This window comes from Dendrobium catenatum, unplaced genomic scaffold, assembly GCF_001605985.2.
Source record: "Dendrobium catenatum unplaced genomic scaffold, ASM160598v2 fragScaff_scaffold_123, whole genome shotgun sequence".
NCBI classification, from domain to species: Eukaryota; Viridiplantae; Streptophyta; class Magnoliopsida; order Asparagales; family Orchidaceae; genus Dendrobium; species Dendrobium catenatum.
Window position 1 is genome coordinate 1,418,086 of NW_021318585.1, and position 14,313 is coordinate 1,432,398.

Genomic DNA, 14,313 nt, shown 5'->3' on the forward strand with positions numbered 1-14,313 from the left:
AAATTTGATGAATTACAATATTACCCATAAATCCATAATGTTTCACATTGGCCCAAAAGTTGTGTTTTTAAGTAAATTTAAATTTTTTTTGAGACATTTAGATTAATTAATACACATATAACATACTCAAGATTCTAACTCAAAGATTTTTAATTGACGGCCAAAGCTCTCAATCAAAATTAAGTAGAGCTGCTTAGTAAATTTAAATTCAATTCATGCCGGCGGCGTGCATGCCACGGAGTACAAAATAAGGGTTTTGTTTTAATTTTTAAATTTGCGAGTCGAATACGATGCCTCTACTGCTCTGGTTCCCGCCCGCCGCCGCCGTTTCTACCGTTTTTGCCGCTTCATCGGTCACAAAAGTCGGCCACCTCCACTGCTCTCAAAGCCGGCGTCTTTGCTGCCGCCGTCCAGTTAGTCTTCCTTCTCCACCCCTCGCCCAACCTCCGCTTCCGTTCCCGTTCCATTACTTTTTCTTACCCACCTTCTCCGCCAGGACGGTGTTTCCTTACCCCGCTTTCGTGGTATTTTTTCCTTCGCCGGGAGAAGAATCATAAGGCCCATGGCAACGGCCGACCCTGATACTCAGACTCAGACTTCCAGTCTGTCAACTGGTATAAACTCTGATTCTTTGTCCCTCGCTCTTAATAGTGAGAAAAGATTACAAATTGATGATAAAGTTGTCATCTTTACGGCTCGTTAGAGTTTATTTTTTTATTTTTTGTATGTTTGATAGCTCGGAAGCAGGCATTGATATCTCTTTCGGACAAGAAAGATCTCGATTTACTTGGAAGAGGGCTACAAGAACTAGGGTGAGCTCGTTTGTTATTGTTGGCATTGCAACGATTGCTCTTTGGAATCCCTTATTTGGTGGTGTTCTTCTTTCTTTTATTTACTTGTAAATATGTTACTGAGGTAGCATTGGAAGGGAATAAATATAGTTTTTTTTTCACTATTTTCATTGTTGGATGGTAGAATTGTATGTTAAAATGTGGAGCTGTTTGGAAACATGTAGAACTTTGACATCTAAGTTATAATATGTTGTCTAGTTGTGGGCACTTTATATATTTTTTTGCTTTCTTTGTGTATCAATCGTTCTTCATGTTTCTTGCTAGGATTGCTCACTTAATTTTTATTGGTATGATTTGACAAACTAAGATTATACTACTTATCGTTGTGGATTTGGCTTCATGAGGATTACATGATTTCAGGTATGCTATTATTTCGACTGGTGGAACAGCAAAAGCTCTGGAGCAGGCTGGGATTACAGTGACTAAAGTTGAAGAAATTACTTCCTTTCCAGAGATGGTGATTTTCTTTGAACCCTCTTTGGGTTATCTTTTCTATCCAAAAAAACTAATTGCAAAATTTGTTTGAAATGTTGGGGCAACTAAGTGATGGGAAAGAATTTGTAATGTTATAACCATCGTCACCAATTCATTCTTCAGCTTCTTATTGACTTTATGGGCTGGGTTTCTCAATCCCTTTTTTAGATCATTTCATTTTTCAAGTCTCGTATATCTAGCATAGAGAGATGTCATTCACTAAGAACTTCTAGCAATATTAACTTTGTTTGGGTCCCATACTTTCCTAGCCTTTTTTATGAATTATAGATATCATCTTTTATTGAAAGTGATCAAATCATCTCAAGCTAAGGACTTATTTTGTTTTACCAAAAAAATATAAATTTAAGGGCAATAAAAGCATATGGCACTAATAGCATATGGTCTTCAAAGCAGCAGAAAGCGCCACTAGGATTTTGACCTGTTGAAGATTTTGAAGCGGCGCACTTGCTTTCCAACTAAAAATTATGAACTTTAGTACTAATTTTAATCATCAGTCATGCAAAATGGTAGAAGGTATAAAACTTGGATTATTTTTTTGTAAAAATGGAAAAAAAAGCTGATATAGGAGTATATTTTTCTTGCATAATCTGTTGTGTATTTTGGCAAGAAAACTAATCATTGTAACCTTGCAGTCATAGACAGTTTTTTTTTGTATATGTAAAATTCACATTAAGAGTCTCTTTTCACCTTTTTGACAAAACATATCCAGTAAACTTGTTCGTAAAATTTGAAATTCATAAACATAATAATGTCGGAATGAGGAATTTTATTTTTCTATCTGCATATGTGCTTTTCATGCAATTAACATACCTGAAATCTTGTGATTCTGTTCAATGATTATGTCTATCATCAAGCAAACAACCGGTCTTATGGATGTAAATAAATTACCTTCTAAACGCTTCAGTAAATGAAATTCTGAAGTTCATATTTTGCAAGGATCTAGATGCAAAAATCTGTATACTGACTTTCTCTTTCTGTACAAATAAAAGCAGGAGTGCTACTTTTGGAGTTCATATTAGAAAATTTTGAGTTGCTTGCTGAGATTAAGTGGCAGTATGCTGAGAAACTTTTCAGAACCAAGGCTGTTAAATTTACTTGTTATAAATAAGTTTTGATAGAATTTTTGGTTTATGTAGCTTGATGGTAGAGTAAAGACTTTACATCCAAATATACATGGTGGCATTCTTGCTAGAAGGAACCATGATCACCACATGGAAGCTTTAAATGAGCATGGGATTGGTGAGTTTCAACATGAAGGAGCAGTAATTTGTTCACCTAATGCATTCTCATAATTGTTTGAATGTTAGTGCTATAGCAAATACACACAGAGGATATAGTATGTATTCATCTATTCATGTATATTTTCATTTCTGTTTATGTATATTAAATATATTTGGTACAGGGACATTTGATATTGTCGTCGTGAACCTTTATCCCTTTTATTCAAAAGTTACATCAGCAAGTGGAGTAACATTTGAGGATGGCATTGAGAATATTGACATTGGTGGACCAACATTAATCCGTGCTGCTGCCAAGGTCTTTATGTTGGATAGAATACCATCATGAAGTCATTTGAGTTTTACCTTTTTTATTGAATTTACTTGTTTGCACAGAATCACATGGATGTTTTGGTTGTAGTAGATCCTAAGGACTACCCTTCCCTTCTAGAATTTCTGCAAGGAAAAGAAGATAATCTGCAGTTTCGTAGGCAACTTGCCTGGAAAGCTTTTCAATATGTTGCTTCCTATGATTCAGCTGTTTCAGAGTGGCTTTGGAAGCAATCTCCACAAGGTATCAACTGGAATAATTCTTCTTTTATTCTAATCTTCTTACATATTTAACAAACTTTCATTTGCATATTTCCTTGTTTAGGCAAATTTCCCCCCAGCCTTACAGTGCCACTTACAATGAAGTGTACGCTTCGGTATGGGGAAAATCCTCATCAAAAGGCTGTATTTTATGATGACAAAAGTCTCTCTCTGGTAAATGCTGGTGGTATTGGAACTGCTATCCAACATCATGGAAAGGTGAAACGTCTTTAAGTTACATGTTTTGTTGATTTTCTGATGATTTTAATATTAAAGTTTTGTAAATGTTCTATGTTTTCATTTGTGTTGGACCACTATTCAAAAAAGTATTGAGTGAAAAGGGTGTTGTTAGTGATCAATGAAATATGAACGGGTGAAAGCAGTGGTAAATGGTCTAGAAGGATATGATGGTGGCGGCGATTGATGATGTAGTTAAAGGCAACTATTGGGGAGGAAATAGTTGGTTTTGGTATTGTTGTTGTTGTAGAGAGGTCATGGTGTCAATTAGGGAAGGGTGTTGGAAAGTGGCAGTGCTTGCTTTAAACTGATTTTCAGAAAGAAAAAGTACCTAAATGGTTTCTTTTTAAGGAATTTTTTCCTCATCATTTAGAGATTTTATTAATCAAAGGGACTAAAATGCCAGTTTAAAGAAGATATATTAGCTATAAAACTGATTTCTGAAATCAGGGAATTTGATTTTAGATCTGAATAACTTGCTAGGGTCAGGCCAAAATAAAAAATATATTAAACATTTATTTGGAAATAATAACCTTGATGGAATTTATATGCTGGATAAGATGAGTGAAAAAAATGGAGTTGATTGAGGAAGTGCAGGCTCTTATTCTGTGAAAACTTGGTTTTTGAGTTTTGGATGGGTTTGAGTTACTGTAACTTTGTTATAAATAGTTTAGATGTATGGCTTCAGCTTTTTGATCTCCTGAAATTACCTATTTGTTCATTGCAAAGCATTATTGATATTCATTGTGGTTTTGTTTGGGACATATTTTTTTGACCGCTTTGAGGTGGAAAAGTAAACAACAAAAAATAATGGCCATTTGGATTACAACTTTTTTAAAATTTTCCAAAATTTTGTTTAAGGGAATCTACCTTTGAGAAAGCATAATTGAAATTATGATTGAGAAAGTAGCTTTCCTGTTAAGTGCTTTTTAAGTTAAAACAATTAATAATTAGTATGTCAACAGGTTGCAGCTGAAGAAACATCTACATACTCTGTGTTTCATGTTGCATGTTGTGCATGAAGGGATTACTTTCTTGTGTATTCTCTTTGTAAGCTATCTAATTATGTGCGGAGTCCGGATATAGAGCTACATCCGGACTTCAATCAAATGACGATATGTGGATAATACATACTGTGTATTAGCGGTGTATTAGTTGTGTATTGATGTGTATTAGCTAGTACACACTGTGTATTATAATACACATTGTGTACTAGCTATGTATTAGCTGTGTATTGATGTGTATTAGTTGTGTATTATAATACACTGTATGTACTAGTCAATACATAGATAATGCACACCAATGCACCGCTAATACACAATGCTTATTAGCCACTTGTCATCATTTGATTTGAGCCGGATGTAGCTCTATGTCCGGACTCTGCACGTAATAATTTCTCTATTGTGAGATACCCATGTTCTATATCATATGTTATTGCAAGTAATTTGGGTTAAAATTTCTGTTTTCACTTTTAATGCTATTTGCTACTTGATGTGAATCAGATTACTGATGATGGTCAAAATTGACTTTATAGAGTTATTTTGATGTAGGAAATGTCTTACAATAATTACTTAGATGCGGATGCTGCTTGGAACTGTGTCTCAGATTTCCAAAGGCCTACATGTGTGATTGTAAAGCATACAAATCCATGTGGTGTAGCATCACGGGAAGACATCCTCGAAGCTTATAGACTAGCCGTGAAAGCAGATCCAGTTAGTGCATTTGGTGGAATAGTTGCCTTCAACACAATCATAGATGAGGTATTCAGTCCTTTTGAAACCCATATGATCATCTTCACCATCATTAACAGATTGTTTGCCTTATCCCTACTATTTGGGTTTGATTTTATGTATCCTCATTCTCCATTTATTTGTGTTTAGCTTTGTATTAGGAGTTAAACTTATTCTACATAATTCTTTTTGCACACTATTCTTGTTACCTTTTTTCAGCCACTGCATCCTAACCATTCAATATTAATTAAACTATCCAAGCTTATGTTTTATATCTAATCTTTCGTAGATGTTGCTCCTTCCATCTATTCAGCACAATCATTTCCCAATCTAACATTTTAAATTTCCCACACATTTATCTAATCATTCTTATTTTTTTGGTCATGCTTAATTTGTCTATTAGTGACTTTTTAACCACCAATATAGATGATCTATTTGCTATTTTATAAAATTTATCTTTAATTCTTGATGATATTCTCTTATTTCATGGTAATTTAATGCACTTCTCCTTTATAATCTTCCAAACTTAACTCAAGAAGTTAAGGATTGACATTAGTTGATAGGCAAGAAACAAAATTTTTATCAAGATTCTTCATCATAATCATCATTGGCCTTATCAAAATTGTATGGGGATGACTATTTAAACCTTTTTAAGTATTTGTATTTGTCTAACTGTAGTTTGTTATGCTGTTAGGATCTTGCAAAGGAAATCAGAGAGTTCAGAAGCCCAACAGATGGTCAAACAAGAATGTTTTATGAGATAGTAATTGCACCAAACTATACAGAAAAAGGGCTTGAGATCTTACGTGGCAAGTCGAAGAATCTGAGGATACTAGAGGCAAAAAGGACTCAGAAGGGAATGCTCTCGTTCAGACAAGTTAGTGGGGGTTGGTTAGCTCAAGACTCTGATGATTTAACGCCAGGAGAAATTGAATTTAAGGTTATGTCAGATAGGCCTCCCCAAGCAAATGAGTTGTCTGATGCACAGTTTGCCTGGCTCTGTGTAAAGCATGTGAAGAGCAATGCCATTGTCATAGCCAAGGTTGGTACATTACTTTGTAGCTCATTATCTATTTCTACTATAATTTCATATGGTTCTGAGCTTTGTTTTGACCAGCAAAAAATGCCAGAAAGTTTTACAGGTTAGCTTTAACAAGCATTTAAATTATTTTTTGCTAGTTGTTCATTACATGTAGATGAGAAATACCTTCCTGGTTGAATTCAGTTTGTTCGTATAATTCACAGCGGCAAATTTGAAAATATGCTAATAAGATTTGGTTGACTTTTAACCACAAATGCAGGTAACAAGTATTAATTCATACAAGTAAACATACCTAATAAATGAAAGATTAATATGTAATTACCATTATAATACTTGATGAATAGCTTGATACTAATTATCCATTTGTGTTTGTTTAATCACAATATTGAGATTTGAGAAATTCATTGTGGTAATGCTAAAGTGAAATGAATGTGTAAGCTAACTTAAGTTTTAACGGTTTGCTGGCTCCAAACAAAATGAATGATGAGTTTGGTCCTTTTCATTGCACATGGAAAGCAGTTCTTTTGTGCCCTCATTATCTTTGAGAGACCTCCAAACCATACCTCCCTCACTTCTTTAACAACAACAACAACAAAAACATCAAGCATTTGTCCCACTACATGGGGTCGGCTACATGAATCCTTTTAAGCCATTGTGTCATGTTAAAAGTCAAATTCTCATTTAAATCTAATAAAGAAAGATCATTCCTAATATTTTTTAACCAAGTATTTTTAGATCTACCTTTACCTTTCTTAACATAATTCAAATCTAATACCTCAACTTTCCTAACCGGGTCATCGGAAGGCCTCCGTTTAATGTGACCGAACCATCTAAGATGACTCTCTCTAATCTGATGTAAGCAAAAAATACAGGGAGCCTATATTTTGTGCTTAACAAAAACAGAGGCGGACTTCTACCGACGAAATTGGCTAATGATGAGAAAAGAGACGAACAAAATAGGGAAGAACAAACTCTTACATTTCAATTTAAACTAAACAAGTTAAAAAAAAACTATGACGACGACTTACAAACAACACGACATACACCATAAAGTTGCTGCACTTTGAGAAGAAGGATACAAGTGGAGCGGCACTTGCGGAGAGACGAAAGATATTAGAAGCCCGAGAAGAAAGGGTGGAAAGAGCCCGCAGGATTTCCAGAGGGGATGTGAAAAGAAGGTGGGAAAGAGCCCGCAGGATTTCCGAGCAACCCGCAGGTTAACAGATTTTCCAAAAATCAAATATCATTCACTTCTCTATTTCAAACAATACATAACCCCTCATTTTTATAGGTATGAAAGGGGAATACAAAAGGACACATACATAAATTCTAACACATAAAACTAAGCATTAAAAGCATGGGAATCTCCCCCCCAAGCTCTCGGTTTAACACCCAAACCAGGAACCAAGGAGACAGCCACGGGAGACGAAGGAACCGCACGGACCAAAGAGCCACGACCACGGGAAACGAAGGAACCGCACGAACCAAAGAGCCACGGTCACGGGAGAAGGAGCCCAGCCGTGAGATCCCAAGAGGCAAACATAAAAATCTTAAAACCTTGGTGGAAACCAAGGGGGTCATACATAGGAATACTAAACACCACACTTGGGATTCCAAAAGTCCCATTGGAAACCCAAAAGACTATAACATAAAAAGCCTAAAAACATTTAATTAAAAGATAATAAATAAACTAAAATGTTAGCTCATAATGAGCTAACCCTTAGTTCAATAAATGAACTAAAGTCCAGCTCATAAATGAACTAAAAGTTCAGCTCAAATATGATAAACTACTAGACTCAAGGGAAGCCAAAATTTGATTTATTTTGGACTAGTGTTGACCCCCCCCTTTGTCTACATCATAATCTTATCTTCCACTGGTGCTACTCTAACCTGTTCACGTATATGCTCATTTCGTATCCTATCTCTAAGGGTAAAGCCACTCATCCACCTAATCATCCTCATCTCTACAACACTTAACTTAGTATTATTCTTCTCTTTTAATGGCCACCTCCCTCACTTCTTGAAAAAGAAAGAAAAACCTTTACCTCGTAAATGATATGTGGTAGATTCTGATTTGAAAAAAAAAAATCTAGGAAAGCCTGATTCCTTCTAAGCGCCAGGATTGACGGTGGGAGCTTTTAGGTAGTTAAATTTGAAACTATGGCATCGCAAAAAAATAAGTCAACGGCAATGGAAAAGGGTCTTTTCCTGGACCCTTCGCCTTGATGCTCTTCTTTGTATTTTCATATTTGATATTTTCTTTATTTATTATAAGACTTGCATATGCTGTATCCCGTTCTGGTATAACACCAAAAGCCACATCAATATCTCTGGCAATGGGTAAATCCAATTTCATTCATGCAACTATTGATCCAAGAACAAGTGAGGATAGCTTCCATGAGTTAGTAGGAATATGCTTATACTAGGAATCAAGTTGGCCTCAAGAATAGAGTGGCGTGCCACTGTGTTTCTCTCTTATATTTGCAAAAACAATGGATTAACCAACATAAAACTGGAGCTCTTGCATTTCTACAGAATAGCTGCATGTTGGGGATGGGGAGTGGTCAGCCCAACAGGTTGGAGAGCTTAAGAATTGCTTTCAGGAAAGCTGGAGATGAGGCAAAAGGAGCTGCTTTGGCTAGTGACGCTTTCTTCCCCTTCGGTAAGTATTCTGGGATTTATTTTTGAAATATATGTTACTTTGCTTCAGTTACACCATCATAGCAATTGCTTAAATACCAAATTGTTATCTCTTGCGAATTACTGCATGTTTTTTCACTTCATTTCTTGTTTTGAATGATTACTTGTTATTTCATAATAAATATATTGATCGTTTCATGTGACATCAAGTATATTGTGGCATGCAACAAGACCTTTGCAGTAGCTCATCATCCGATGATGCTTCTCTGAAGGATTGAAATAAAGCATAGTTGTCTCATGGTTCTTAAATCAGCTTCGGGCATAAGACTAAGGCTTTGTTTGGGACGGCTTCTTTGCTGTTTTCTAAAACAATTTTCTAGTATAAAAATTTATTGAATTGAAAAATTTTGCATTAAAAAGCAGTTTTATAAAGTAGCACAAAGGTTTCCCAAACGAAGCCTAATTTAGGCCATTAGACTTGTCATCATGGTTATCTGACTCAACTATGATGTCATCATGAGGAGTTATTACATGTAATATTTTCTTTCCTGATATGATTTTAGACATGTTTTGTTCTCTCTCATTTATATGGCTCTTTCTCATGGCTATTCCTCCACCCCCTTCTTGTTTGACTCATACGATTGTGATGAGATTAAGTTTGTGCTAGCTTTCTCATTCTTCTCTTCCTCTAGATTAACATAATTCCTCTTATTCCCCGCCTCACTCCTCCCTTTGTACTATCTCTCTGTCTCTCTTCTCCTCATCCTCACATTACCCATTCTTTTTTCCCATTAATACTAGGGGTGTCAAAATAGGGTTTCGGGTCGGGTTCAGGTCGAACCCAAAACTGACCTGAATTCAAATGGGTCAACCCTAACCTGACCCGGGTATGTGAAAGGGTCGGAAATCTAGGCTTGAATCCTACCCATCGGGTTGCCGGGTTGACCCTATAACGACCCCAAGATCCGTGTAGCGAAAAGATTCCTCTGATCGATCATTCATTTCTTTTTTTTTTTTTATCCGTTGTTCGTATCAATACATACATCCAGAGCCAGAGATAATTACATTACAGAAAAGAAACAGCAGGGGGGGCGGCGAGCTGGACTGCGGGTGCGGACGTGAGCGGGCAGGGTACTGGCAGCCGCAAGCAGGCTTGGGCAACGCGGTCAGCTCATTTTAAACGGGTTTCCGGGTTGACCTGACAAGTGACAACCCATTGGGTCAACCCGAACTCGACCTATTTTTCAAACAGGTCGGGTTCGTCGAATCCGGGAACCCGAACCCGACTCGTTTTCAAATCAAGTTGGGTCTAACCCGAAATTCCGGGTCGGATTTACTTGTCGTGTCAAATATTGACACCCCTAATTAACACGACTCCACCAAGCTCAGTATAATCCCAAATGACCACCCTTCCAAACTCTTTTCACCTGAAATAAACCTAGCAAGGCACCCTTGCTTGTCTGAACCATCTCCTTTCTTTCCACCATAAATGGCTCAAAAAATACACGCAGATAAGAGTGTTTTGGTCCCCAATCAAATTGAAGAAAATATCAAATTGATATTAGAACATGGAGATCCCTTCATAACAAAGCTTGCTGCATTTCTTTTTTGGTTCTTGCTTGCAAGTTTTTTGCACGATGCTTCCCTCAAGCAATGAGTTGTTGTCCACACTTCTCATAAACTAACTATGTTTTCTGTAAATAGGTCCTTTGTCACTCGATATTATAACTTATGATAAAGCAGATTTAGGTTTCGTTTGGGACGGCTTTTTTACTGCTTCTCAAAAAGTTTTAGTACAAAAATAAATTAAAAAGCTGCTTTAAAAAGCAGTAAGAAAGCCATCCCAAACGAAACGTTAGTCATTGATTACTTCAATAAGTTTAAAGATGATGATTTTATTACTAGGGATGATGAACTAGTTGAATGGTCTACTTAGGCTATTGTTTTGTGATGCGGTTGGTGCCTCGTCATATCAAATATGTTGGCAAATGAGATTTTTATAGCTTTGAGAGGTTGCATTTTATACCTTCATGAGGTTATAACTGTGTTGATGATGATGATTATTGCAGCGAGTTGGTGAAATCGAAATCAACTACACATTATTTTTTTTAATACAACTACAACAACAATAACAAATATTTATCTCGTTGTGTTGGTGACATGAATCCTTTTTTTCAATCTCTCTTTTTGTTTAGTTTCCTTTTCTCTTTATTTCTAAAATGGCATATTTGGATCCTCATAATTTCCTGAATTCAATTAAAATTTTCATTTTTAGCTTTATTTTCATGTTTCCATAAATCTCAACCGTCAAGCAAGTAGAAAGAATATCCGTGGTCAAATATTTCGGGATGGAGGGAAGATTGACAACAACCAAAGGAAGAGGGTTTACCAAAGGGTCTCTGATGGATCGCTCGATTTGATTGGGAGGGAATTAGAAAGTTTCCAAATTAAGAGGGATCTGTTTAGAAAGGTTCTTAATTATTTTGGAAATTTTTAATTACAATTGAGAGGGAATTATTTAGGGTAAGATATTTAATTTGAATTTAAAATCTAAGAAGGAATTATTTATAGAAAGGGGGGAGAAATCAAGGGGATATTGTTTGGAAAGTTTTAATTACAATTGAGAGGGAATAATTTAGGACAAGCGATCTAGTTTGAATTCAAAATCTATAAGAGAATTATTTGGGAAAAGGGGGCTGGTTGGGAGGGAATTACCGAATTAGGGGAGCCTATTTAAGGCTAACTATGTTGTTGTTTTGAAGGAGGTGATTTGTGTTTGTTGTAGTCTTTTTTGAGAGGACTCTAGCTGATGACTAAGGATTTGGGAGAGTCAGATCTTCCTGTCCATTTGAAGATCCAACAATATCTTGCTATTTTCTTTCATATATATTGCAATAAAAAGAGTTATAGTGTGTTCTTCGTAATTTCGTATTGTCGTTTGCTGATTATGAGGAAATTGCATCCACTTCCTATTAGTCTCCATGTCATTCCCCAGAATATTGAAACTAGCACTGTAGAGTTGGTTAATAGAATGAATATGTTCATATTCGACATGAAAAAGCATCCCAATTCCACTAACAGTGTGAAGATCATAAATTTCAATTCACCAATAATAATATTTTTTATTAAAAGAGGCACACAATTTTTCATCCCATTTGTTTACGTAGACAGAAAATTCATCGAACTTCATAACTCTCCAAACAAGAGAATACTCAATGAAATAATGATACCAATCACTATTCCAAAACCATTTGAGAGCTTTGATAAGACCATCTTTTATGAATCATGATTCTAGCATCAGAGGCATTTGTCCTAAAGAATTTCAGTTCTTTTTAATCCTCTTCTACTTAATGTGGCAAAGGCATATTAATATTATAGATCTCTTTTCTGGAAGAAGTAGGACAAGATTGAAGTCCAAGGTCGGAGGTTGGAATCGGGAGAGGAAGTGTCGGGAGCAGAGGTTTCTGCGTGTGGAGTCGGAGGAGGGGAGCAGGGCTTCTATTTAACGACGCGAACAGGCGACAATCGAGGAGCTGCCACGGGATTTGCGGGATCAGACGCGAACGGCGCCCAATTCAGCGGGATATCTGCTGATTTTTTGGACTTCCTCGATAGATACGAGGTGAGCTGCTTTCTTTTTGTTCTTTACCCGTAGGTCAACAGCATTTAACCTAAAGAATTTCAGTTCTTTTTAATCCTCTTCTACTTAATGTGGCAAAGGCATATTAATATTATAGATCTCTTTTCTGGAAGTAGGACAAGATTGAAGTCCATGACCAAATTTCATTTACAACAATAACAAATTACTCCATTGCCACATTATTTGGCAAAAATTCCCTTTTCCACGCATTTGAAATAAGTAGGAGCAAAACTCCTTGCCAAGCCTCTAGGAGGTGATATAAAATGAGCACCAATTGAGAGACCAAGATTTCGTTTGGGACGGTTTTCTATTTCTTAAAGTAGTAGAAAGCCGTCTCAAACGAGGCCTTGGAATGATTTTTTTACTGCTTTCTAAAATAGTTTTTTAATACTAAAAAGTTAGTTTAAAAGCAACAAGAAAGCTATTCCAAATAAAGTCTAAATAGATGTTGTACCAGTTTGAAAATTACTATTCAACTTTTCATGGAAGAAAAAAAATCTATGATACCCATAGTTTAGAAAAACTCAGCTTTTTTTCTCAGAACATTTCTATAGCTAATTTTAGTCGCCTAAAATGGAATCTTAGGATGAAGAACAAAGCCCTTACCTCCATGTCTTCCCTCCCAGCAGATATAGCCTCCATAGATATCATCTGTAATTGGTTATTTGTGCAAAATCATTACTCATCTTATTCTTATATTTCTAAGCTCCACTTAAAATTTATCCAACCTTGGCTTGTTGATAGCTTTTTCAAGTGATTAAGGCTTCGTTTGGGACGGCTTTCTTCCTGCTTCTTAAAGCAACTTTTAAGTACAAAAATTAAAACTTTTGTATTAAAAAACTGCTTTAAGAAGCAGTAAGAAAGCCGTCCCAAACGAAGCCTAAAAGAAAACATCTACACATCCATAGAACAATCATATTTAATATATTTTACATATATTTGTACATAAATTTGACTATATTTCCAAGTATTACATTATCAATATCTGAACAGCATGGAATGATGCTGTGGAAGAGGCTTGCCAGAATGGCGTTGGGGTCATTGCAGAACCTGGAGGAAGCATCAGAGATGCAGATGCAGTAGATTGTTGCAATAAATATGGGGTTTCTTTGCTCTTCACCAATATAAGACATTTCAGGCATTGAAATTGGATTCTGGAGAGGAAGCTGCTTCCAGACATTAAAGAATAATGGTTTTGTTGCTGAGAGATTTAGGTTTTGTTTGGGATGGCTTTCTTATTGCTTTGCAAAGCAGCTTTTTAGTATAAAAATTACAAATATTGTACTAAAAAGCTTCTTTAAGAAGCAGTAAGAAAGTCGTATTTGTTTGAGACAACTTTTTTACTGTTTTCTAAAGCAGCCTTTTAGTTAAAAAAATTTTGTACTAGAAAGCTGTTTTAGAAAGCAGTAAGAAAGTTGTCCCGAATGAAGTCTTTGTTTTAGGTTAATTAATTTTTGTTTTAATTTGTGTGCTTTATTTATAATTTAAGTTTGTATTTTACTGTTGTTGAGAAGTTATTATTTGCAGCTTGAATTAATAATTGATATTGTTGTTGCTTATTTATTGATTTGTGACATTATTTAGAACCAATTGAATTTTCACAAAAAGATTGAATAAATGTAATTTTTTTTAGTTGATAGCTTCTAATGAGATATATTTTTGAACCTTTTTAAATAAGCAAAAATAAATATATCTTTTTTCAATCAATAAATGTTCTAAAAAAGATTCAATTAAATTCTTTTATCATTTTTTTTAATTCTTTCAAATCAAAAGAAGTCTTAGGCTTTGGTTTCGCATATATGCAGTTTTTTTTTTTTAATAAAAGTTTTGAAGTTATTTTCTAAATAATAACTTATGCTCTATTTAAATT

General features: G+C 35.4%; 1 protein-coding gene across 1 annotated transcript; it reads left to right on the forward strand.

The window, feature by feature from the left end:
* The first annotated feature begins 205 nt into the window (after positions 1-205).
* LOC110098451 (bifunctional purine biosynthesis protein PurH) lies at positions 206-14,002 on the forward strand. The gene is made up of 12 exons (XM_020825292.2): positions 206-413; positions 497-614; positions 737-812; positions 1,212-1,308; positions 2,483-2,585; positions 2,749-2,882; positions 2,960-3,137; positions 3,219-3,373; positions 4,942-5,151; positions 5,816-6,163; positions 8,699-8,825; positions 13,437-14,002. Exons 1-12 carry the CDS (start codon positions 291-293, stop codon positions 13,586-13,588), a joined length of 1,821 nt encoding a protein of 606 aa, XP_020680951.1. The 5' UTR covers positions 206-290; the 3' UTR covers positions 13,589-14,002.
* Positions 14,003-14,313: the final 311 nt, after the last annotated feature.